This window comes from Hydra viridissima, unplaced genomic scaffold (genome assembly GCF_058129835.1).
Source record: "Hydra viridissima isolate aposymbiotic clone 2 unplaced genomic scaffold, HvirCarnegie_v1 scaffold_1, whole genome shotgun sequence".
NCBI lineage: Eukaryota > Metazoa > Cnidaria > Hydrozoa > Anthoathecata > Hydridae > Hydra > Hydra viridissima.
In genome coordinates, this window is record NW_028324300.1 from 18,071,584 (window position 1) to 18,099,184 (window position 27,601).

Below are 27,601 nucleotides of genomic sequence, written 5' to 3' on the forward strand. Positions count from 1 at the left end.
TCAATATCATTGATTTCTTTGTTACTTTCAGCATCACTAATGTTAATTGCCTTATAGTAGGTATCACTATCGCATATATCAAAATCTATGTCTGCCTCAATCTCGTGTTTTGCAATGTTTGAGAAATTACTCTCTTTATTATTAATCAAACCGTCTGTTGTTATACAAGAATTTTCATCAGACAGATATTGTATTTATTGTATTATCAGCAATACTATTATTGTCATTTTGACCAAATAAAATTATATTTGAAAGTTTCTTAACATAACTAGCACGTGTCCAATAAGATTCAGTTTTAATTACCTTTTCCATGTTCTTTACTTCTTTGGCAGTTTTCTTTAACCTAAAAATAATTGCACACTTTTTTATACACGCAAATAATAACTTACAATTGCACTTTTCAAACTTGCAACTCCATTATAAAATATAAAACAAATGTATACATTTCTCAATCAATATTGTCTGTCTTTTTCTAGTCTATATTTTGAAGGAACTTTATAAATACATTAGCATAAAATTAAATTTTTATTTAAATAAATTTAACAAGGCAAAATTGCTTAAGCAAATTGTATAAACGAAAATGTAATAGTTAAATTTATAAATATACATACATACATATATATATATATATATATATATATATATATATATATATATATATATATATATATATATATATATATATATATATATATATATATATATATGTATGTATGTATATTTATAAATTTAACTATTACATTTTCGTTTATACAATTTGCTTAAGCAATTTTGCCTTGTTAAATTTATTTAAATAAAAATTTAATTTTATGCTAATGTATTTATAAAGTTCCTTCAAAATATAGACTAGAAAAAGACAGACAATATTGATTGAGAAATGTATACATTTGTTTTATATTTTATAATGGAGTTGCAAGTTTGAAAAGTGCAATTGTAAGTTATTATTTGCGTGTATAAAAAAGTGTGCAATTATTTTTAGGTTAAAGAAAACTGCCAAAGAAGTAAAGAACATGGAAAAGGTAATTAAAACTGAATCTTATTGGACACGTGCTAGTTATGTTAAGAAACTTTCAAATATAATTTTATTTGGTCAAAATGACAATAATAGTATTGCTGATAATACAATAAATACAATATCTGTCTGATGAAAATTCTTGTATAACAACAGACGGTTTGATTAATAATAAAGAGAGTAATTTCTCAAACATTGCAAAACACGAGATTGAGGCAGACATAGATTTTGATATATGCGATAGTGATACCTACTATAAGGCAATTAACATTAGTGATGCTGAAAGTAACAAAGAAATCAATGATATTGAATATACTCTTACTGAAAAACTGTGTAATTGGGCTGTATCTTTTGATATTACCAGTGTTGCCATCACTGCTTTGTTAAAACTGCTTAAAAAGTATTACAATGAATTGCCATTAGATGCTCGTACTCTTTTGCATACGCCTAGAAATAGTTCAGTTGTTGCTCTTAGAAGTGGAGGAGAGTATTTGCATTTAGGTATCCAGTATGGTGTTGAGAAGTTATCTAGAAGAGGTGAACTGCAATCCAAAAAACTTGAATTGCAGTTTAGTATTGATGGTCTTCCATTATTTAAGAGTAGTAATTCTTGTTTGTGGCCTATTTTGTGCATTGTAAGACAGAGTGAAAAAAAGAAGCCTTTTGGTGAAGGTGTATACAGTGGCAATAGCAAACCAGTGAATTTAAATGAATATTTTGAAAAGTTTGTAATAGACTGTAACAATTTAGTCAGTCATGGTTTGCTAATTGCAGGTGTACATTATGAAATTGCTTTGCACAGTTTTGTATGTGATGCCCCTGCCCGAGCTATGATCAAATGTATAAAATCACATAATGGGTACTTCGGCTGTGATAAATGCAGAGTTGAAAGAGTATGGAATGGAAAGGTTACATTTCAGGGATTAAATGCACAATTGCGAACTGATGCCCAGTTTGATAGGCAAGTTGATGATGATCATCATTTAGGGCTTTCACCACTGTGCTCATTACCAATTGGCATGGTATCAGGTTTTCCCTGTGATTACATGCATTTAGTGTGCTTAGGAGTAGTTCGCAGACTTTTACTCTGTTGGTTAAAGGGTCCTAAAAGTGTTAAGTGCTCAGCTCAGAAAATTGAATTACTTTCCTCCTTATTGGTGGGATGTGCTACTCATATGCCTGCAGAGTTTGCCCGAAAGCCTAGATCTGTGTTTGAAATTATGAGATGGAAAGCAACTGAATTTAGGCAGTTTCTTTTTTATACTGGTCCCATTGTATTACGTGATGTTTTACCTGCAAATTTGTATGAAAACTTCCTTTTTTTATCTGTAGCAATTTCTATTCTTGCAAGTCCAAAGTTTTGTAGACAGTATTTAGACTATGCAAAACAGCTTCTTGTGGTATGTGTAGAAAATATGAAGATTTTATATGGCACAGGCATGCTTGTATACAATGTTCATGGTTTGATTTATTTGACTGATGATGTAAAGAAATTTGGTCCACTAGATAACTTTTTCGCCTTTCCATTTGAAAATAAGCTTGCTTCTCTGAAAAAATTAGTTCGTAAGCCATCATTTATTTTACAACAGGTAGAGAGGCGTTTAGAAGAAAGACATTATAATAAGAAGCCTGTAGTGTCTGCAAATAAAAAACATTTCATACCACAAAAAGAACACAATATTGGACCAGTGCCTTTTGGTGTAAGTTGTTTAAAACAGTATTGTAAACTAAGTCTTTCAAATGGAACAGTTTTGTCAACATCTCCAGGTGACAATTGCTTTTTAAAATTAAATGGACAACCATGCTTTGTACGCAACATTGTTTCGATTGACAACCAGTTCAAATTTAAAATTGTTGTTGAACTTTTTAAAAATATTCAGGATTTCTATATATCTCCCTTACCTTCATCTAATATAAATATCTTACATGTTTCAGATCCTTGTGGTTCTTATGAAACTATTGACAGTGAGGATTTTTTTCAAAAATGTGTATGTTTACCTTGTGGAAACAATTCCTTTGTTGTAATTCCTTTTCTAAACACTCTTGCTTGTTAAAGAGTCATAAAATATTGTATTATGAATAATTTATATTTTGTAAGACATTATAATTCTAAGAAGTTGTACTTTTATGTATATGTAATACATTCTTATTTTTTAAATGTGGGTAAGTAAAAATGGATCTAATTTTTGAAATATGCCACCTGTACAATATTTAACTTTTATTCAGCTATAAAATATTTCTTCTCACATTATTTATTATTTTTTGGTAATATTTGAATATCCTAAGTAGCTATCTCATTTATATAGCAATGTTTCATTTATACAACTATTGGTTTGTTTTATATGCTTAGTAAGATATTTAATAGTTGGTCAAGTACTAATTTCTGTACTGCAAGCACTGTAAGTATATTTTTGGATTTTATTAGTATGCAGTGGTTGTGAATGCAGTGCCATTGTTATGGCTAACGCTGAACCTAACACGTTGTGCTTGGCTTCCTAAATCAACACCCACTCATAAAATTATAAAAGCAATCAAGCCACTTCAAATACCTGGAACAGATTGGTTGCAGTTTACTGTTAAATGTCTTGGAATATATGGCTAGTATACTTTGTCTACCTTTATAGCTACTTATTTTACTTTGATACAAAGTTAATTGCTAAATATGGACACCTATCTTTGGGCCTGTTATGAATAAAATATTTTAGATGATATTTTTTAGATGCTGTGTTTTTTCTGGTATACAAACAGTATTTGAAAATCCAAATTTAAATAATTTAGACAATTTTAATTGTTAATATCATAACAAATATTATTGTTTTTATAATGTTTTTGTAGAATGAAATGAATAGAAATGGCACTATAGTGTATTTTATTTTAAGGTGATTATGAAACTGCAAGTAAAAAATCTAAGAAAGCTGAGATTACATCTGAGTTAGATACAGCTACGTTCGACACTGAAAAGGGAAATTCTGCAAAACGAAGGAAGAAGAATGTTGATGATTTTCCTAATGATGATTATGGTTACATAGATGGTGAATATGAATGTATGAATAATGCTAGTCCAAACATTAATGTTGATAAATTGCTGTCCAAAAAAATCCAAAGGCTAATAAAGATTATTGTGACAATGATGATGATTTTCAGATTTTTAATAAATCTCTTGCCAAAAAGAAACCAGGTGTTAAAAAGCTTCTACTGCCGCCACAACCACCCCAAATATCTGACAAAAGTATTTCCAATCGAATTTGTGAAGATAAAACTCCTATGTTATGTAAGGTAATGACAACAGACCAATCAGATTTGTATCAAAATCAAGAAGAGACACAAGTTTATCAAGTAGAATGATGCAAACCTTGCCTGAAATTTCACTTCGTTACGCAACACCATTAAAAACCACAACTAATTATCTACCACGCACTCAACATGCAATTTCTAGTATGTCATTAAAATAAGTTCTTTTAAATTAATAAATTTGATAAAAAAGTGTAATAAATCCCATTATGTAAAAAAATAATGATACAACTTGTATACAAATATTGTACCCAATGTTGATTAGGTTTGCATTCTAGTTTTATCAGCATATTTAAATTTGTTATTTAATTAAGATAGTAAATTTAAAAATGTTAACGATTGAGTGCTGAATGAAACATAAAAGTACAAAAAAAGATGTATTCAAACTTTTAATTTAGATTTAATTTAATTTAAAATGGAAAACAAATTATATTTAGATGATATAGTTAAATTGCTGGTGGAAGTTAAAAAACAGAATGATGACATAAAGGCTCAAATTCAATGTATTTCACAACAACAAAATGCTATTTTAAAGCATTTTGATTTACAGATTGCAAGAGTTAATCCCAAATTGCCTGAAAATGTAATTTTGCCATTGCAAACATTTGAACAGGTGCAAAATTTTGAAAAGAAATTGCGACAGTCAACGCTGGACAAGTTGCAGATAGTGAGTTTTTTGTTCTAATGGCAAACTTAAACTATTTTTTCTTTAAGTTTAAGTTATACATTATGTTTAGACACAGTATCTTGGTCTTCAAGGAGGTGTTACTTTGAAAGAGACTGTCAGGCGAATAATGAAAATGGTCTTGATTGATGATTTGGCAAACAGTTTTAATTTCATGGGCCATGGAAAAAAGCATGCTTTTTCTGTCCTGCAGCTTAAGGACATCGTTTGTGGTTAGTAAATAATTGTATGTATATATTTGAGTTAGTTGAAAAACTTTGCTATTATTGTTTGAAAAAGAGTGTTTTTGTGAAAGAAGACTTTAGTTTTCAAGTAGTCAAGTGACTTGTCCTGCAAAACTAGTATCTTGTGATCAAATAGTTCCATTAAAATGCTTATCAGTGTTTATGTTCTTTTTTAATAAAATGGATTAAAAATCAACAAATAAAAATCTAAATTCATGTGCAAGCATAGAATTAACAAAACTTATTTTAAAATGCTCGCACCAATGACTTGTGATCTTTTCAGATATACAAACCATTACATCACAGCTTTATTGTAAAAATACAATGGTAACAACATGGTAATGAGTCCTAAAGTTTCCATTTTCACAAAATTTGTTAATTTTAGGGTTACATTTTATGAAAATCATTTATGGTCTTTAGGCTGCAGTTTGTATTTTATGCAGTATTGATATAAAAACTATTAGAATAATTGAAAGTGGAAAATTTCCTCAGTTTAAGTTGTAATTTAGTGGCATATATAATTTCATATGCTGATTTGTGACAGGTTATTAATCTTTTAAGTATTTTTTGAAATGATACTGGTATTGATATAGTATATTTCGACTGCTTTGCAAACACAAAGGGTTTATAGCATATTTATATATTATATAGATTCTGTACGTGCAAATCCCATGACGAAGGAATCCAAAAACGCTGAAATTGAGTCAGCTATAAAAACATGGCTGCGTGTTTCATCTGATAGAGGTGGACGTCGTAAAAGGCGAGAGGAGACGAAGAGACAGTTGCCTGGGATAAATGCAGAGGATTTATTTTAGCAATAATTATAAAGCTTCGATAAAATTCTCATTTTTTATGTTTGAGGTGCTATTTTTGTTTATTCTTCTAGGGATGCAAAGCGTGCAAAACCTGCAACAAATGAAGCAAAAAATGCATAATCAGAAATATCTAAAAATAGCACAATTTGATATATATATATATATATATATATATATATATATATATATATATATATATATATCAAATTGTGCTATTTTTAGATATTTCTGATTATGCATATTTTGCTTCATTTGTTGCAGGTTTTGCACGCTTTGCATCCCTAGAAGAATAAACAAAAATAGCACCTCAAACATAAAAAATGAGAATTTTATCGAAGCTTTATAATTATTGCTAAAATAAATCCTCTGCATTTATCCCAGGCAACTGTCTCTTCGTCTCCTCTCGCCTTTTACGACGTCCACCTCTATCAGATGAAACACGCAGCCATGTTTTTATAGCTGACTCAATTTCAGCGTTTTTGGATTCCTTCGTCATGGGATTTGCACGTACAGAATCTATATAATATATAAATATGCTATAAACCCTTTGTGTTTGCAAAGCAGTCGAAATATACTATATCAATACCAGTATCATTTCAAAAAATACTTAAAAGATTAATAACCTGTCACAAATCAGCATATGAAATTATATATGCCACTAAATTACAACTATATATATATATATATATATATATATATATATATATATATATATATATATATATATATATATATATATATATATATATATATATATATACATGTATATGCACACACACATACATACATATATATCAACTTAAGCTATTTTTAGATATTTTGTTTGAATGTATTTTTACTTACTTTTGAATTAAACATAAATATAAGGGTGTGTGCTTTTTTACTTAAAGTTTATACTATAAACATTTTTTGCCATCTCTACAGTTTTAAAAAGTAATATATAAATGACAAAAATGTAAGTAAATAATAATCCCATAAACATACAATACTTTATACAACAAACAACCTGTATTAATTGTATTGTATAGTTATAAGTATTTATTATAATGATATGGTTATTGTTTTCTCATTTGATTGAGTCTATCAAGTATACATTTATTGTTATACCTTACTATAGAATATATTTTATACATGTCATATATAACTTAGTTGTATTTTTTCCGGACAGCTCCTTATCGGCTATTCTTCAGCTTATTCATCATAATAAGGTAAATTCTCAATGTCATTTTTACGCCATTGTTTACGTCCTGCCGATGTGCAGCCGCCCATCAAAAATATATAAAATTTACATCTGCAGCCGATTTAATGCGATCCTCGCGCCGATGTCGTTTTTACGTTTCTGTTTATGTCCTGCCGATGAGCAGCCGCCCATCAAAAATACATAAAAATTACATCTGCAGCCGATTTAATGCGGACCTCGCGCCGATGTCATTTTTACGTTTTTGTTTACGTCCTGCCGATGAGCAGCCGCCCATCAAAAGTACATAAAAATTACATCTGTAGCCGATTAAATACGGACGTCGCGCCGATATCGGGCTGATGCTAGTGTGTTATCTGGGATGGCTGTTTAATTGCTTTTGTGTAATGAGGTTGGTAAATCAACATTCTGTTGTTATTTGATATATCGCTCGACTTTTCGACTTAATTTGTAAAACAAATCGACTGCGTCTTTTGCTCTTCGTTCGACAGCCGTTTTATAATCCTCATCTCCATCGTCGCAACTCACGACTCCAATCTTGCATTCGACATCCGTCAATAGATTAAGATTTTTCTCTGCTTTCTTGAAGGGAGTGTTCATTGTTATATGCTGAAAGAGATTAATATATATATATATTTATTTATTTAGAACTACGTTATATATAACTTTTTCGAAATAATGTTTCCAATTATTCTTCCAAAATTCGTTGCAACAACATTTGCAACAGGACAGGGTTTTATCTTGTTCGTTTTTATCGATTTCGTTTTTTAGACGACCGAAAAACATCGTTTTTTCGAAGGCTTCATTTATTTCCTCACTCAAAGTTTTTTCCATTGTATATTATTTTTTATCTAAATAAAAATATGTATTTTATATTAATAAGTAGCTAAATAAACAAACGTTAGATCTTTTCGTTCTATTTTGGTGAATATTTGATTCCAATAAACGTATTCTTCATTCGATATTTCATCTTCCATCGAGTAACCTTTAATTCTTAACCATCTTCTTATGGTTTCATAACACTTTTCGTAAGATTTTTCTCGATCGTAATTGTAATTGATAGAGTCCAAAAGATATTGATAGAGTCCTAACTCTCTTCCCATTTTTTTCCAATCTTTTCCAATACGAGGAGCGAGAGCGTTGATAAATTCTTGATATTTCATATTTTTTTTATAACTGAAAGAAACAAAAAACAACTATTAAATATTATTATTCTACATAACATATTAATTTTGCTCCATCTTTCATCAAACATTCATTCATTTCTTTTCGTTTTTTTGTTGATCTTTTCTCATCATCTCGGGTAAACGATTAACAATGTCTTTGTCGAAGTCGACAGTGTTTCCTTTGTCATCATTTTGAACAATGTAAATGTCTCCTCTTATCGAATTTAGGAGCGGATGATTTCGAACATGCGAATTTCTCGGATATGGATTAGGACGAATGTTGTACCATACGATGTGATGAGGAGATATAACGAGATATTCTTCCATCGATGGTATTTTTTTGACGTTGGTCAGTCTTGGTTTTCGCAGTTCGCTTTTCGATAAGTGAAGAATGCGCACCATTTTTTTATGTTTGCTGAAGAAAAAATATTTCATTTAAACATAAACATATATTAACATATTTTAACATTTTGTTTAGTTTTGTTGAATCGTTTTGAAAAAACGTTTCCAAATTTCCTTTCTTTCGTCATTTGATTTCGTCATTCGTTTGCATTTGTTTGAATGGTTAAGCGGAACAATGAAAACTTGTTCTGAAATCGTAGTCGATGTAAGCTGAGGACGAAGAGTTGATTGATTGTAAAACTACATTAATAATAACGAGAAAAATATCGTAATCGTCGTGAATAACATTGTTGTAGATATTAACGCTACTAAAACAGCTGTTGCGAATGACATTATATGTTATATGTAATCTGAAAAAAAATCAATAAAGAAAAAAAACACATCAAGACAAAAATTTACACATGCAAGGTTTTTCGTTAATTATCATCGTTTCGTTTTTGTTGTTTCGAAGTATCGAAGCCCCGTGATTTCCTCCTTCACGTAATACGGTTGTGTCAACAATATAAACATCGTACTTGCCAAATAAATCACCGACGTTGAGTCGAGAAAAAATTGAAAAGCCTAACGAAAATTGAAAAAATTGAAAAAACCAATCGAAATGTTTGTTTAATCAATCGGATAATCTGTCTTTCGACTGTTGCAAAAGTCTCTCTTTTTTTTCTTTTCTCATCGTCGAAAGCAAATCTCGCTTTCGACGATGCAGCATGCACAGTGACAAGAAAGGTACTTTTTTTCGATCGCTTTGAGATTTTGAAGTTCTTCTTTTTTTTCTCGAATTTTCTGACGAAGACGAAGCGAAGCCCATTCCTTTTTTTTTTTTTTTTCCAAGTGTTTTTTTTCACATCGTTTACAGGAACAGTTCGGAGGGATATCGATTTTATTCATATTCTAATAAAGAAATATGCGAATAAAGAACAACCAATAAAAAAAATTTACAAGTTTTTGATTTGTTCGTTATAAAAAGAGAATCGCTGGTTTGGGTTTAAACCCTTTCCTTTTAAACCGTAAGGATTGACGACGACTTGTTGAACTTGAGTTTGTTGTATAACCAAAGGAGGTGGTTTCTTTTTCTCCGTCTAAAATACAAAAACGTTTTTTGCACAAATATCGTATCAACCGATAAGTTTTAATTTTTGAAAGAGTTCTTTTTCGATATCTTTTTTGTTTCTTGTCCTTTGTTCTCGTTTAAACCAACAGTTTATCATTTTGAAGCTTTTTTCTCTAATAAATCTGTGATCAATATCGATACAGTCGAGTTCGTCTTCGTCTATGTTTAACAGTCTTCCTAATCTTTTCCAATCGCTCGCGACTTGATTCGCAGTTTGTTCAAACTTTAATCTTCTTACCTGTCTCTTTTCTTCGTCATCCACTTCTGTTTTTGTTATTTTTCTTTTTTTTTCCATCTTAAAATGGAAAAAGAAGAATCGTTAACAAAAAAAATAATCACAATAAAAAAAACATTTACACATCCTAATCTTTAATTTTCAACAAATTGCAAATAAAAACGTCCAATTTCTCATCCCAATCTCCGTATTCTTCAATATTGCAACGCGTGCACGTGTCGTATTCAAATTCATGCGATTGAATCGTTTCGCTTTCATAAAACATATCTTCGTACATTTCTTGAATGCGGTCTTCGATTAGCTTCATTTCGGAGTTGAGTTTTTCTTTCGCCTTCGCAAAGGTTTCCGCGTGTAAATCGATTTGTCAGTTGAACGATGTCATCACCGCTTTCGTGAACATCATTTTGGGGTTTCGATAGTCTGAGAGGGTCACCTCGCTATCTAGAGTGAAGTGTTGTTTAAGCGGGTCGCTTTCATCGAAATAACAAACTTTTATTATACGAACGAAAGATACGGCGTTCGATGTCGAAAAATGAGGGGTTGTTGATTGCAGCGCCACAAAAAGTTCGATGCGATCGAACAATTTTGTTTTCCAAATTTCCAAATTGTCGTTCAATCCGATATTGATCCAGAAATACGATGTCGTTGATTCGACGTTTCCCTCTTTGTTCAAGTCTTCCAAAGTCACACGCGTTATAGAGTGAGGAGTGTTTCGCAAATCAAAAAAATATCGAAAACGCGAATGATCGATTTCATGAAACGGTTCTTTCGCAAACGATCCGTTGTTCATGTTATACATTTCGTCAAACATTTCTTCGTACATATCTCTCAGTCGTTCTTCGATTTTTTCGTAATCGGTTTTGAGTTTGTCGTGCACATCGTCGAACGTTTGTTCGCGCAAATCTATTTGCTTCTCAAACGAGGTCATCAAAGCCTTGACCAGAGCAAGGCCGGGGTATTTGTAATCGAATTCGTTGAGTTTTCGATCTAAAGTAACGAGTTCTTTAACGCCGTGAATGTAACGAACTTTTATTTTACGAACAAACAAAGGGTTGTCTGATGGAGGCAAGTCGTATTGATACAAGTTTTCTCTCCAATCTTTTTCTTTCCAATCAATGTCAACCAGAAACAATGTTTTGTTGCGTTGATATTTTTCATCTTCGTCTACTTCGTCTACTTCGTATACATCGTACACTTCCAAACAAGTAGAAAATGAATCGAGCATTTTTTTTTTTTTTTTTAATATTAATATGCAATATCTAAAAAAAAAAACGCAATTTTTTTTTTAAAAAATATTTTTTTTAATTAATAAAAATATTTTTTTTTTACAATGTTACATCGACGACGGCAATTTGTTCCGCTTCTGGATAAAAAGGAGTGAACAACTTTCTCAATCTTTCGGTGTTATCGATGCAAAATTCCATCGCGCTGACTTCCTGAAAGATAAATTCGCGGTTCATTATTTTTTTGGCCATCCTAGGATTTTCACCGTGTTCGCGTTCTCAAACTCCGTTTTGAAAATTTACGCATTCGTTGATGATTTTCATCATGGTTTCGGCGTTCGAGGTATCAACGAGTTGCCAGCAAAAGAGATCCATTTCTTCGCGAACCTCGTACGATCTTTCTTTGTTGGTGTTCAAAATCATGGTTCGTTTGACAGAAGGATCGTCGTTGCAAAACTTTTTCTCCGCTCTGTAAAAGGGCAAGTGGTTTTCGACGGTTTTTTTAAAATCAATCAGCGAATACGAAGGCATACCGTTTTTGATGGTCGTCCATCGTCGATCGGCTTTCAAAGGCAAGTTCACTCTGACGGGTTTGCTGTAAAAAGTGGGATCGACGGTCGTGAACACTTTGTTCAAAGTGAGAGTGTCTAATTGAAAAAGGGGAACCACGTGAGTTTGAACGTAATCTCCTCCGTTGACTGAATCGTTGACGACCTTGTCCACGTTTGAAATCATGTAGCAAGTGGCTTCGGATAAGTTAGAATAACCGAATTTCTTCGACATTTTTTTTTGTTTTTTGTTTCAAGTTTGTTTCTTCTCGGTGAGTTGCTTCTTCTTGTTCGATTTGGTTTTGAATGATTTCGATCTAAAAAAGCAACGCTTTTATACTATTGAATTGTTTAAACAGTTGTTTAAACAAACGGATGCGTTTACAATAAAAAACGGTGCTATTTTTAAACTCCGAATAGATAAAAGTTCAAAGTATAAACCAATATTATTTCGTTACTTTAACAATTGCACAGCTGAATAGTAAACGTCAGATATACGTCATATATCGCCAAGACAACAGGATTTACATCATAAGACAGGTGAATCAACAACTAAAGCGTATAAAAAAAATCGCTCGTAAAGAAAAAAATATTCGTAAAGAGGAAAAAAAAAAATGGAAGAGAAAGGTTTTTCGAAAAAAAAAAAAAGAACAAGAAGAACAAGAAGAAGAAGAAGAAGAAGAAGAAGAAGAAGAAACGTTTTTCATGAAAAACATGGATGTCAAAAGAAACGTTTCTTTAACAGGAAGCGCTGGTTGCGGCAAAAGCTACATTTCGAGAAAAATTTGTTTGTGAAGTTTTCTGAACAAATAACCACTTACAGTTACAAAAGCTTTTGAAAGCATGTTTGAGGGTGGAGACAGTATGGTTGACAAACGCGTTCATTTGCAAACAGACAAGGGAGGAGACTTTTTTAACTCTACATTTAAAAACTGGTGCAAAAACTGCGACTTTGTTCATTTTTCAAGCAAGACGAATCATGCGTACCGCGCAGAAAGAGCTATTTACACGTTAAAAACTCTAGTTAGACAATTAAAAATGATCGAACAGCTCACCGTGAAAAAAAATTGGGACGTATATATCGAAGAATTACAAGACGTCAGCAATTCGAATCCTTGCTCGTACAGCGGTTTCACGCCTGTTCAGTTGGACGCGAACACCGACGAGAGTAAAGTAATGAGAATGAAAGACCGTTTGACCGCTCAAAAAAAAAGAAAAGCGCAATGTAAATACAACAACGTGTGAAGAATAGCGAACGAAAAGAAACCAATTTTAAAACCGTTACCTGTGGGAACGTTGTGTTATCGAAGACAATTGAAGGTTCTCGATCAAGATACGTTTAGTAAATCTTCATCGAGAACCGAATCTTATTGGAATAAAAACGACATTTACAAAATAATCAAAGTGACGGCAACCAAAAGTCAATTGGACAACTTTTACGCTCCTACGCATCGCTATTTTATCGAACATGCGACCAAAAAAACAAAATTTATCGTTCGCAGAGAAGATTTATACCCTATTACGTTGAACGATGAGGACCGTTATTTTGACAATTTCGAAGATTATAAAAATAATTATCTTAATCGCATCACGCTTTAAAAAAAAGAAACAAAAAAAAATGTCCACTTACACAACCTTTCGTGCCTATCGTCGAGGTAACAGCGAAAGAAAATACATGAAAGAATATCGAGAATCTGGTTTAAAAAAGCAAAAAAAAATTCGTCAAATTATTCATCGCGCTATCAATAACGAAATAAAAAAAAGAATGAAAAAAAAAAAAAAAACAAGAAGAGGAAACAACGCGATGGTCTACCTGTTTTACCATTGGTCGGAGGAGCCTTGTTAGGAAGATATATTTATAAAAAAATCAAGTCCAAAATGTAATATCTTCGTTTCGTAAATAAATCGTATAATCGAATTATTTTATTATTATTATTCGACTAAAAAAACCTCGCGGTTGATAAACTATAAATTAAGATTGTTTGAGAATAGCAAACCAATCTTCTATTGTTTTCAATTGAAGTTTGATTTCATCACTTTGACAGCGAAAATATAATGTTCGTTTCGTTCTGTTCAACGCTTTCCATAGCACAAACCAACGAGTTTGCGAATCGAAACATACTTTTATGTCTTTACGTATTTCGAATAAAAGCGTCTCGTGTAACGAATCATCGTTGTAATATCCGCTCCAAGTGTTTAAAACGTAGCGATTTACTTTGTGTTTGATTTCGCTATTCATTGGGTCGTTTTGTTTTATAATTTCACAATAACGCGAGTATTTATTATTATCCAAAATACACACAATACGACGTTTTTACATAAAAACGATCTGAACAAACTTCCTTTTTATTGGTTAAACAATTCAATCAACACCTTAAAAGAAAATGAAAAAATGCTTTCATTGCAAAAAAGACTAACAGACTTATCTAGAGAAAATATCATTTCGGAAGAAGATCAACAATTATTATCGTTATTATAATAAATTACATTTTCTTCTTAATGTTATTTTTCATGAGTCTATTTTCTTTTTTTAACACAAAACAGTTCTTCTTTAATTTCGTGATATTCATTTTATATTTCTCATTTTTGTCTATGAGATTCTCATTTTCGCAAAGCAAATCGGTAACTTCTCGGTTCAACATAAATCTTTCTTGTTTTAACAATTTAATCTTTTTCTTCATTCGTTTTATCTTTCGAACCATTTCGTCACCATTTAATAATGTATTCATGTTAGTTAAATCTAAAAAAAAAAAAATACAAATATATTTAAAAAATACAAATATACAAAAATATTATCTATATATCATCAAACTCGAACAGTTGGTAATCGAAATTTATTCTCCATTCATGTTCTTCTCGACATATTACACTATCGCACATATTCAGATTACAACATTCGCATTTTCCTATCACATTTTCTTTATTTAACCATACTTCTTCGCATATGTCGCATTGAGATACATCAACTATCATTTCAACAATCATCCTTCGATATCGTTCAAGAGTTGACGTTTTCTCTTTATAAACATTCACAACCTTTTCATTAATTTTCTCGATAGCTTGATTATCCTTTTTTTGCATTTCTAAAGAGATTTTTTATATTTCACATCAATATCACAAAAACAAAATATATTTTCACAGTGACAGAGTTTTAAAACATTTTCTTTGCTCTTTTGATTTGATTTCGATTCAATTTTTCTTCTCTTTGCTTGTCTCACACCATCATTTTCATTATCATCGAAAAACACATCATCGTCGGATAACATTTTAAGATTCGCTATATTTCGTTGATGAGTTACTGTTTTACCATCCTATTTATACGTATCGTTATTGATTCATCTGTTTCGGTTTTTTCTTTGTTTCGAATCTTTTATTAGTTCCTAGTCAACAAGTTCCTATTTCATAGATTCAGTTTTGCGCTCTTTTAGTTAGGTCCTAATAAACAACACCTATTTAATTTACTCACCTGTTTTACGTCTTTTTATTGGTTACTATTAAACAACACTTACTTATTAACTCACCTGTCTTTACGTTTTGCGCACTTTTTATTTGTTCCTAATAAACATCACCTACTATATGTTAACTCACCTGGTCCTATTGTTATAAACAATATAAAATAAGTTATTTTTTTCGTTATTACTTTATATCAATCAAGATGACTCTCGTATGCTATACGTCGTTTTTTGAAAAGTTTATTAGTGAAATAAATGAAACACCTTTATTGAATAATAATATTACAATAAAATTGAATTCCAATATGCGAGTTGAAAAAATGGAAAAAGCGTTTTCACTCAGCAGAAAAATTTTTGACCTGGACGCATGACAAAATAGCGAAATTGGTGGAAAAATCAACACGATTAAGAAGTTTAATCGATAGCGGTTGGTTGGATGAAGATAATCAATTACAGAAATATTCTGAAAAACAAAAACGATATTTGGATTTCGAACATCAATTAAGAAACGGCATCTTCTCGGTTGATCATCAAACGGTATTTCATTTAAATGTAAATTCATTTTCAATGAAGTATGACACTGTTTTTAAACAAACAACAAAAAAAAGAAAAATAGAAGAATAAAAATTATATACTTGATATAAAATTATACATTGTATTTTCGTTTACGATTACACATTGCATTATTGTTTATTATTATCAATCAACGTTTTTACTCCTTGTCCAACACCAGGACTTAATGCTCCGCTCGCTGCTGCTTTCGCAGTTTTTACCGCAATTGCTCCTGCTTTAGCTGCAAGCGCTGCTTTCGTGTCAATAGCTGTAGCTGTAGCAGCTTTGCTCGCAAGGGCTGCTTTAGCTGCAATAGCTGCTATAATTGGTGCGATGAGAAAAGGTAATCCTCCTCTTTGTTTTCTTCTCTTATTTCGTTTCTTTATATATTTTTTTCGTAAATGTTTTTTTTTTTCGAATTAAATTTCGCGAATTACAAATCATCACATCGATTGACTTCTTCGGGCAACTGCCCAATCTAACCCTTTTTTTCCGTACGTCGAAGAAAGAAACTGATCACCAGCAATTTTCCCCAATCGAATTACTTTTTGAATTTTTTCCCCTCTTTCTCGTTGTTTTCTGTTCTTCTTTCTTCGACACCTTTTTTGTTTTCGTCGATACATCTTTTTTAATCACTGATAAACATTTCTTTATATATTATTTTTAAAAAATTTGAATGTCTTTTTAACTGGCTTTTAACGAATTAGGAGAATACGTTATTTCTTCATGAAGACCCGTCCCATTTTGAATATATTCAGCAGGAACATACACACCAACCGTTACCTGACCAGTGAAGTTGTCTATGAATTTTATCATTATTTGAAAAGCGCTACTTCCTGTCATAATTTGAGGAGGTGCGCTTTAAACAGAATTATAATCACTCGTCATATCAAACACTAATGGCTGATCATAATTAATTGAGGTATCATAATAATCACCCACATTAGCAATAAAAGTATCATTCTGATCATGATTGGCAGTTATTAAATTATCACTATTCGATGTCGATGATAGTCCACCGTTATGCCAACTAGCATACATGCGCCAAACTTGACAGAGTGTTAAAAAATCTTTCAAATCAAATTGATTCACATCACCCGGATTACTATCATAACTTCGTCTACAATTCGAAAACGAAACTTGAGAAACTACAGCCGTTGATACATCACGCAGTCATGCAATTTTTGTTTTGATGTTCTAACTGATCTTTTCGATAACATAAAATAATAATCGTATTTCCCAACCAATTAGAAACTTTATTATTTCTTAAATCAATAGTAAACTCATTTCTATTATTAACAACATTATCAATTGTTTCTAAATGCTGCATACGAAACAAAGTATAAGGTTTATCAGGATTAGTCATCATCAGAGAAGTTTTTTCTACAACCAACGTAGGATTTATTTTATGATTTAACATAAACAAACACGGATCTTCCATTTTTAATCCAACGTTAGCCAAACTTCCAATTTGAGCATCAGTAATAGGAAAAATATGTTCTAACAATTTATCATATTTATTTTCAAAATATAATTCCAAAGCAAATTTCTTTCTTCCAACATAATCTTCTATTTCAAATACTTCATTCAACAACTTTAAAGGAATAAGAAACTTTAAACCGTTCCCACATGCTTTCTTATTATATCTATTACTCAAAATAGTTTGATAATTAGGAGCATCACCAGTAATCGCACGTATATTAACACCTGTAGCGGGACTTTCTTCCAGTGTCGGATGTTTAGCATAAAAATCTTTAGATGACTTATCACCAAAACTTACACTTCCCATTTGTTGATCTAAATTCTTTTCTCGATACATTTTCTTATAATTTTTTTTATACGTCAGCGCTTTCATGCGTGATAGAAATTCGGACGGAACAAAATTATTACTACAATGTTCTTGATTTTTCGCTAAATTCGTAAACAATTTAATTCCTTTTATCCAATAAAATATAAAATCTTCTCGCACGCAAAACCTTTTCATTAACGCATCATCAGCATGACCATCTGCCATATTAAAATAAGAGTTATCATTCACATTTTTTAATATTCGCAATTTAAAGGCAAGACATATTTCACTCAATTTTATATGATCAACAGCTTCCCATTCAAAACGAAGTTTTATATCTCGAGTAGTATTGTTATTGGGATACACCACTTGGGTAGTAGACTTAATTATCTCTTCTTGCAATCCTGTCGAATTAAAACCAGGCCATTTCTCACTTAACCTTTCTTGCCACTCTTTAGATAATTTTCCCGAGAGAGCTTGTTTCAATAAATCTCCTTCTTCTTTCGTATTAATTAAACTCTCTTCAAGAGTAGCAGGATTATCGTTAGGACTATAACGATCTTCCAAATTCTTTTTTCGTAACTTACTTTCAGTAGGTTCATAAGCAGGCATTTTTTTTTTTTAATAATCAATACAACATTTTAAGTCTTTATATATTAATTCACAACAATATATACATCAATTAGAATCGCTTTCAGATTCACTTTTAAACACGTCTTTTTTTTGTTTTTTAACGTCTTTCAACGCTTTCTTATACCCTTTTTGTAACCATTCTTTTTTTCGATTTTTGTTTTCAGGTCTTTTACATACAACAGTTCTTAAAGCACACGCTCGACACATACCTTCAACGTTCACCGCTTCGACATTTTCTAAACACACATTACACAATATATTTTTTTGGTTTCTCTTTCTTTCTTTTCGCACTTCTTCCTCACTTTCTTCTTCATTCTCCTCTTCACTTATAACTTTATTTTTTCGTTTTTCGTTTTGTGACTTCGTTTATCTTTTTTTTAATTTCATATTTTCTTCTTCTTCGTTTACATTTTCTTCTTCTTCGTTTACTTCTCTTTCTCTTTCTTTATCAGTTCAAGTTTCTCATTCATTTCTTTCATTTCTTTTATTCTTTCATTCGCTTCTTTTTTATTTTCTTCTTTAATTTGTTGTAAATAAACATTTATTTGTTTCAATTTTTGATTATTTATCTCACCTAACATATGTCGAATCTCATCATAAGGAAATTTCTTTGATTTATTTATATTAAATCTATTAGCATACGCTTTAATATGACTCATTCTTATTAACGTTTCACTTGAACTTCAACAATAAATAGCGGATTAAATTTATCATCTTCAAAAATTAACGGTTCCTTATTCGAATTTAAAAACGTGCATTTCATTTTCTGTAATTATGTTTATCGATTTAAAACAAAAGTTCTCACCACTCCATCAATTTGAGGTTCTATATTATTTACTGCTACATGAATATAACCATCTCTTCCACTTCGTTCATAAACATTCATGTCAAAAGAACAAACAACATTTTCCAGAAGCTTATCATTTAGAAATACTATTTCGGCTAACGCATTTTCAAACTGAACATATACCATTTAATCATCTTCGTGAGAAAAGTTCAAAACATTAGTCGACATAAAGAATATTTGTCTGACAACACATTTTACATTATTCTCACCAGGTCTTCGTAAACATTCATCTATAGGTTCCATTTCCACTTCCTGTAATAGAGGATTATTTTCTTCCACTCTATTCTCTTCCACTCTAATTTGATTTATTTTTTTCCATTTCCAATTTTTATGTAAAATAAAAACATCTTTCAAAACACCGGCATCCATTGTAAAACAAATATTGGATCGATGACGTAGTTAAATAATAATTTTTCATTTTTCGAATTCAATAACGTACAACTAAATATAGAAAAATCAAACGTATCTTTAACTTGAAAGTAACGCATTTGTCCTTCTAAAAGAGGTTGATGATTATTTAATAATGAAATGTTTGTTCTTTTTTCTCCTTTAATCAAATAACGATTTAAATCAAACGAAGCCACCACATGTTCAACTTTTATATTGTTTAAATATACATCACATTTCTCCGCCATATTAAACGTGATATGCACCCATCGATCTTCTTCAGAAGGAAAATTAAGAGCTTCCGTTGGAAAGAAATAAATATTAGTTAATACACAACGATAATATTTTTTATTTATATTTCTTTGTTGAATTTCATTGACTACTGAATTCGATAATCTTAATGAGAAAGGGTTACTTTCATATTTTAAACTATTATCATCGCGATGAATAATCATGGTTTCAAACACATTCGTCAATTTTTTATTCTTATTTCTGTCATCTCTAGGCTGATATAATATTAAATGCACCCCTCTAATAGGATAACTTTCTTTCCAATTATCAATAATAGTGCCATCATACCTTCTTTGAACAAGCGGTTGTTGATATATATCAGTACAATAAAATGTGAGCTGTTGAATAGCATCATCAGTTAATAAATTTTTTTGTCCTTGGCACCAACGAAAATAGTTCGTTTTATTTTTACTGGGAATTTCTTTTCTCCACAAACCTAAACACACCAAAGGTAATTTTACAGATGAAGAATAACTTTCTTTTACTTGTTCGCAATATAACCACACTTCCAAATTATTCTTTCTGTCATTCATGTACGGTTTAAATTTAACTGATTTAAAATCACCATTTAATAACGAAACATAATCATCATTATATTTTAGTGAATATTTAAAATTTCCCACAGGATTTTGAATAAATTGGATTACACTATACACAACACTTTTATCAATCACTTCCAAAGAAATATCATCATATAACGGAGGACACCATTTTAAATTATCTTTTTCACTCCATTGCGGAGTCCATAGTTCTTTACACATTACTTTCAAATATATATTATTCTTATAATCTTCAAAACTTAATCCATTTAACACCATATTCGTTTTTCCATCCATTGTTAACCCTTGTTTAAAATAATCAAATATTTGAGGAGATCGAATAGGAAATATATTCTGTTCTGTTTGAAACCTTGGAATGGTTAAATGAGATACAATAGTATCCTTATTCGCCGACACTTCTAAATACGAATAATCTGCTTTGTTCACAACTCTATTATTCTTCAATCTTATACACGACATTCCAAATAAAAAATCTTGTATACGAGGAGGAAAACAAGGCATATATTTCCAATACTTCTTATCCGGATACAACAAATGTTGCCACTCTTGTAATAATGTCTCTATTTCAACATGTTTATCTTTAATTCGATCGTTATCTTCACCGTATAAATACTCATACATCGTTTCAATCGACAAACATTCGTTTGGTGTTCCGCTGTTATGTCCTTCTCGAATAATATTGTTTCCATACCAATACCTCATATCGGTTAAATGTTTATTTTTATTAAACTTATAATAATATTTTACACCAGTCGGATATATAGATCTTTGAATAATTTCTTCAAAAAAACTCGCAAACGGCGTCGGAACAAATATTGGATAAGAATATCCAGTTTTAGGATCTTCGCCAAACACATGACCAATATTAGAAACACGAACAGTGATTTTAATTTCATTTACATCACCGCTTTTATTAAATTTATCAGAATCTCGAGGTTCAATTCTTATCGAAAACAGATAAGTGAATTTCCTTCGCCCAAGATCAATCATATCTAAAACGTAACTATCTTTCGGATTTTTATCAAGTTCCACAAAAAACAGAAATGGTAAATTGTGATATTCAGATGGATCTCTTAAAACATATTCCCCATTCACATACTTTTCATAACCTTGTCGAGCAAAATAGCAGCCTGAGAATGAGTGGGAATAAAACCAAAATTCATCACGCTTTTTACAACTTCAGGTGTCGTAGTGGGCAAAGGAATCGGAAGAGGAAGATAATATTGATTATAAATATATGTTTGCTTCACATCGCATTTGTCACTTTCCGGTTCGCTCATTGTTCGCACATCTTTCGCCTTCGGTATTAGATCATACCAAAAGAAATTTTGAGGTCTTAATCCTCGCATTTTAAAATTAATCTCTACTCGGTTTTTATCCGTCACCATCTCGCAAAAATTTCTTTCTCTCGAAATGTAACTTTCATTTCTCAACGGACTAGCAGATATTCCACTACAAAACGAACCATTCCAAAATCTAAACGGTAAATACGAATTCGGAATCAACGGAAAGTTCATGTTCCACCAATTATTATCAATATCACTTCGTAAATCATTCCTCTAAAGCCACTTCGTGCCATCATTCATAAATGTTCTTTTCATAAAAACATTATCATCATCATTCCTTTTCAAATATTCGTCATTTACCAACTGCACAATACTATGATATATATTAGGTTTTCTCCGCAAATCTTCTCGAAAATCGATAACTTTTAAATCCCATCCATGCACAATACACACTTTTTCCGTAATCCAATCTAATATAACCGGTTCTTCATTTAATCCAATTCGTGAAAAAATTTCATAATTATTATTATTATAATACTCTTTCACCTTTTGAATCCACGAATCATTGGTTTTATCTTCTTCCTTTTCCATCAAAAACAAATTAGTGGGAATCGACATAGATTGTAAATGGATAATAGAATCTCTCTTTAACATATTTCGACTCACACTTTTTCTGAAATCAACAATAGGTAAAGTAAACTCATTCGTCACATTAAAAAGGTTTTTCGTCGACGAAGGATCGCCACGAATTTCGGAATAATAATAATAATGCGTGGCTTCATATAACGAATCATCTAACACTTCTTCCCACAACATATTAATTCAATATATTATTAATAAAAAATTTCACCTTTTATAACAATTGACCTTATATTTAATATCTTCTTTTTATAAATTATACCACCGTATTTTATTTATTTACACCCGTCTTACTTATATTTTACCTCAGTTTATTCTCAAAATCTGATTGGTCGGTTTACTTTTTTGTTTACTTTTCTCTGCAATCTGATTGGTCAGTTTATGGACCCCCGCAAAGGTTTGTTTACTTAAGGGCCGTCGAAGCTATATATACCAGCATATATATACCATGCTTGTTGAGGACTGGGAACTAGTTACGTAATTTGTTCATTTATAACGGTGTTTTTTAAGGTTTTTTTTATGTTTTAAAACGGTGTTTTTTTTGTTATTGTACTATCGCGTCCGCATATATATTTTTTTATATAACGTTGTCTATTATTTAATTTTATTTCTTTAACGGGTGCTGTTTCTGATGCACATTTTTTTATTTCAGCATTTGCTTCGACGTTTGCAGAGTACCACAAAAGTTGTTCTTCCGCTGCCCTCTGATTGGTAGTTTATATCACGTGATATTCCATGACGTCACATGTTTGTTCGTCATCGATCACGTTTTTCTGACGCATCGACATTACTCTGTAAACATATCATCATATATGATCGCTTTTAACCGTCATAACAATTATTTTCATCGGTACTGGAACATTTTGTACCAAGTAGAATAGATGATGCAATCATAAAATGAGGCAATTTATTTTAGACATTTTAATTAATTAAATCTAGAATTTCTATGTTTAAAAGTTAGTTTAGATTTTAAAAATGATTTTAAAATACTTTATTTAACCCATAAATAGTAAATAAACAAAAAAATTTAGAGTAAACCAAAATTTACTCTGGCGTCTCAGGTGTGCACAGTGTTGTAGTTTACCCACCGTACTGCAAACATCGACTACAACCTCTTGATGTAGGATTATATGGACAATTTAAAGGGAAATTGAAAGTTATTTTTAATAATTGAATGCAAAGTAATCCTGTTTAAACTCTGGTCAATCTTTTCTTAAAAAGATTTTGAGTCTGCTTATTTAGCAGATTGCCCTGATCCAAAAACAATCGAAAAAAAATTCATTATCTCGAGAAATGTTCTCTCCGCATCCCAAAGCTGAAGGGTAAACTAACAAGGGAAGGAAAAGAAAAAAGTCTAGAACACTCAGACACATCAGAAAAAAAAATACTTAAAGAGGAAAAATTGAAAAGGGTCTTGAAAGAAAAATCTAGTATACTGACTCAATCAAAATCTGTTTTGCAGAGTTTTTCAAAAACTGAAAGTTATTCAATCTACAATGTAAAATTGCTACTTGTGTTTTTTCTTTTTCACTTTTACTTTTTCTTGGAATGTTTATAAAATATTTTTTTGATGGGGAAGTGGTTTTCTTTTTTTTTTTTAATGAAACTTCTTACTGTGTTAATGTAAACATGTTGTGTACCAATGCTCCCCTTGATATATACCAATGCTCCCTATGTAAGGAAATATTGGGATAAAAAACATAGCTTAGAAATTCAAAAGTATTGTACTTAACCATTAATATTTCTGACCATAAATTATAATAAAATGTTGCTAATACATTTTAAAAATTGCGAAATTTTTGAAGTCATCTGAGATGGTCATAATGGTTGCAAGCTGAGATTTAAATTTAACGAATTCGCTGGTTTTAACCTGTAATCGTTGGGGCCATCTCAGATGGCTTTAAGAAACCTGACCGAGGGCTCTACGATTACCCAACTCTGAAGGTGGTCCTAAACCGGCATTATTGATCTGCTAAACATGATAGGAAAATACACTTCTACAATAAACTCTTCCAATTTAAGAATCCACTTTAACTTTTGGCCTTACTTCCGCTCGATTAAATACATTCCTCACTTCCAACGAGTACTTACATTAGAAGAATCTCTACCATTTGCTACTAAGTATAAGGTATTGTTCCTCATTGCGATATAATTAAAGATCTTTTATTCAACTTTAGAGTGTTTCTTTATTGCTTCTTTTGCGGGAATAAATTGATATAAATACTTCCAATCACCTGAACAAATGGCATATGCTAAAAGGGCCTCAGTCAAAAAAATACATAAATTAAGTTATTGATGAATACCACATCTTGAAAGATAGCTCGATTGCTGTGTGCTAAAAGGATCTCAGTCACATGGGATAGATACTGGCCACTAAATTATTGAGAATGTGCTAGAAGGGCCTCAATCAGTGACTGAAGCCCTTCTAGCACATGAGTTCCCAGCAAGCACACAACATTGAAATAACGTTGATCGACGTTGATCAACGTTGTTTCAACTATGTTTCAACGTTGTGTGTTTGCTGGGTTGGCAACACTGGCGTCAGTCAACTATTGCACAGCGTACACTCTCAGATATTTGCTACATCAGTTTATTGCTTATTCAGTCAATGTCTTGCCATAACCTACTTAGGTCGCTAGGAAAGTTTGTAGAACTCCCCTATAAAAAAAAAAAGGAGAGTTTTTTTAAATTTTATTATATTAAATGTTCAAAATAATGTCCATCATTATCTGTACAAATCGAGGATCATCTTCAAGACACTCTCTACCATCTTTAGATAAAGTAACCCACTTAGCAAATGTACAATATTTTGGAACTTGGTCACCATGAACTAAAACTAACTCATCGGTTATGGCTTGTGCTGAAGCTCCAAATAGAGCACGGGTTTTAATATATGCTCAATATTCAAATTTTTCCACTTTTAAATTTTTTCTTTTGAACTTATATAATAAAATTTAAATAACTTTTTTAATAAACATTCAAAATATTTCAACAAGTGCTTAAAATGTCCATAATTAAAAACAGTTTAAAATGATATATAAATATTTAATTATTTCCTGTCTCATTGTGTCTTTATTGATGAAGTTCTATGAACTTCTCTAACGACCTAAGTGTAATTTAGCTTTAGAAGCCTGTTTTGTACTGTTGTGCATTTCGTTACTTTTTATTTAAACGTTATTTTTCATAACGTTACTTTAATATTGTTTGTTTTATAAAATTAAGTGATGGAGGATAATGAGGACAACGTCGGTAAAAAACTAAAAGGAAACAAAGATTTATGGAAAAGGAATGTCTTGAAAAAAGCAAGAGTAAGAGGTGATGAGTTTGTTGATGCAAAAGTAAACTTTGTTCCTAAAAGTAGTGTAATGTTCTTCTACAACTTTTGCGGGATACTGTTTGCCTGATCCATCTCTAATTAAAAATACTTTCCTCAGATTTTTCCGTTCGTTGAAAAAATATACAATCTATAATCTCTGTCTCACAATAGCTATCTAATAGTTAGAAGTTTCATTCATAACTTTCTCTTTCGTTCTCCGAAATTTTCTGCAATAAATTATCAATTGTCTCATTTGATTTTCTTTTGCTCTTTATCGTTTGCGACTTTCTACCTTTTTCAATCTTTTTAATTCCATCAAATCAGCAGGTTCAAGTTGATAGGAATTAACTGCTGCAATCAATTTTTTTACTGAAATATAAAAACGTTTTTTTTTAAAAACTAATGGAGATGAATAAAGTATGTAATAGTTAGCGTTATTAACTAAAATAATACAAAAATTAAGGTTATTAGTTAAAATATTTATCAATTAAAATTTATTTTCAACATTACTGATAGTTTAATTTTCTATTTAGTATATCCATTTAAGCATTTTAAATAAAACAGTTAATTAATAGGTATTTCTTCTTAGGACAGGTAATCTAGGCATCAGCTTTACATTCAAGAGGACAGCATTGCTCAGAACAAAGAGGTATCATATAATTACAATCTATCAAAACAAATAGTTTTTCAAAGATGAAATTAAACTTTTCTTTCGTAAGTTTGCTTGTTTTTTTGAAAAATCAGACAAGACATGTTCTATGCGTCTTTAAGTCTTGGTTCAGCTGAACTGCACACACTAATAGATGTCTTAAGATAATTTTTTTTTAAAGAGCAACAAGTGTACAAAGTTGAAGAAACTATAGTAATTCCGAGTTAATCCAGGATATGTGTAATGAAGTTTCAGAAAAATGGCAAATGGCCAATGTTCTATTTAAGTCCACTGTTAGATTTTAGAGCAGTTGCAGTTTTATCACAAAAGACTTGCAGGCAAGCAGACACTTTTTGTCTCTTAATAGGTTTTGGTGCAACAGACACACTTGAAAGTTTAGACAATTTTACAATGCCATTTCCTTCGAGTTTGAACAAGCTTAAGATACTAGACCAGCATGCATGTTTCGTTTTCCCATCATATTCATAACATAACTTTTGACTTTTTTCCGTGATCCAGTTATTTCGAATAGATTTAAGTAAATGCACAATGTCATATAACAAGAACATATTGTCTTTTGTCAACCATGGATCAAAGCAATCAAACTTTTTAAATAGTGCTTGGTTTACTCGATTATTGTCGCATATTAGGGCTAAAGGTACCCCTCCAGCGCTCCTTATTCCTTTCAAGACTAATTGAGTTTGTTCGAAAAGAAATCCAGAATCAAGCTCACAAACTGATAAAGTTCTGAACAGATATTGCGGCCCACCATAAAGTGACACTAACATAAAACTTAAAACAGTTGTTGCTAAAGGTCTGGTTTATTTACTGCTTTACCAAAGGCTGAGCCAGCATGATAAGTAAGCGATGATTTAACATAGACTTCATCAATTAAAAGTATACACTTTTTTTGCATTTCATAGTCAAGCTCTGAAAAAACTGAGTTTAAAAACTCTATATCATCCATTGCAGAATCCAGTTTTGAAGTTAGCTTTGTTAAGAGGGAAATTTAAGGAAGTTCAAAATCTTCCCTTAATCTTTCATATAAAGATCTTGAAATCGCAAAATAATCAAATGCTCTATCAATAGTTTCTGTGCTGTATTTTTTCTTCCCAATTGTAGTAGAGCTCATGTCACGGATGAGCTGCAAAAGATTCATAATTTTTCTGCCTTTTGTTAAGTTGTTCAAAAAATTATTAGCTTCTTGTAATTTCGAGCAAGAATCAATTATGAAAATCTTATTTTGAGATAGAGTTGCAATTTTATACTTAACTCCACAAAAGTATCCCTCAA

The 27,601-nt window shown here is 31.0% G+C and overlaps 1 protein-coding gene across 1 annotated transcript; it reads left to right on the plus strand.

Moving 5' to 3' along the window:
• The first annotated feature begins 4,667 nt into the window (after positions 1 to 4,667).
• LOC149893690 (uncharacterized) lies at positions 4,668 to 6,164 on the plus strand. Its single transcript, XM_090068542.1, has 3 exons — positions 4,668 to 4,970; positions 5,041 to 5,200; positions 5,864 to 6,164. The coding sequence occupies exons 1-3, from the start codon at positions 4,719 to 4,721 to the stop codon at positions 6,025 to 6,027; spliced, it is 576 nt and encodes a 191-aa protein (XP_089924668.1). The 5' UTR covers positions 4,668 to 4,718; the 3' UTR covers positions 6,028 to 6,164.
• Positions 6,165 to 27,601: the final 21,437 nt, after the last annotated feature.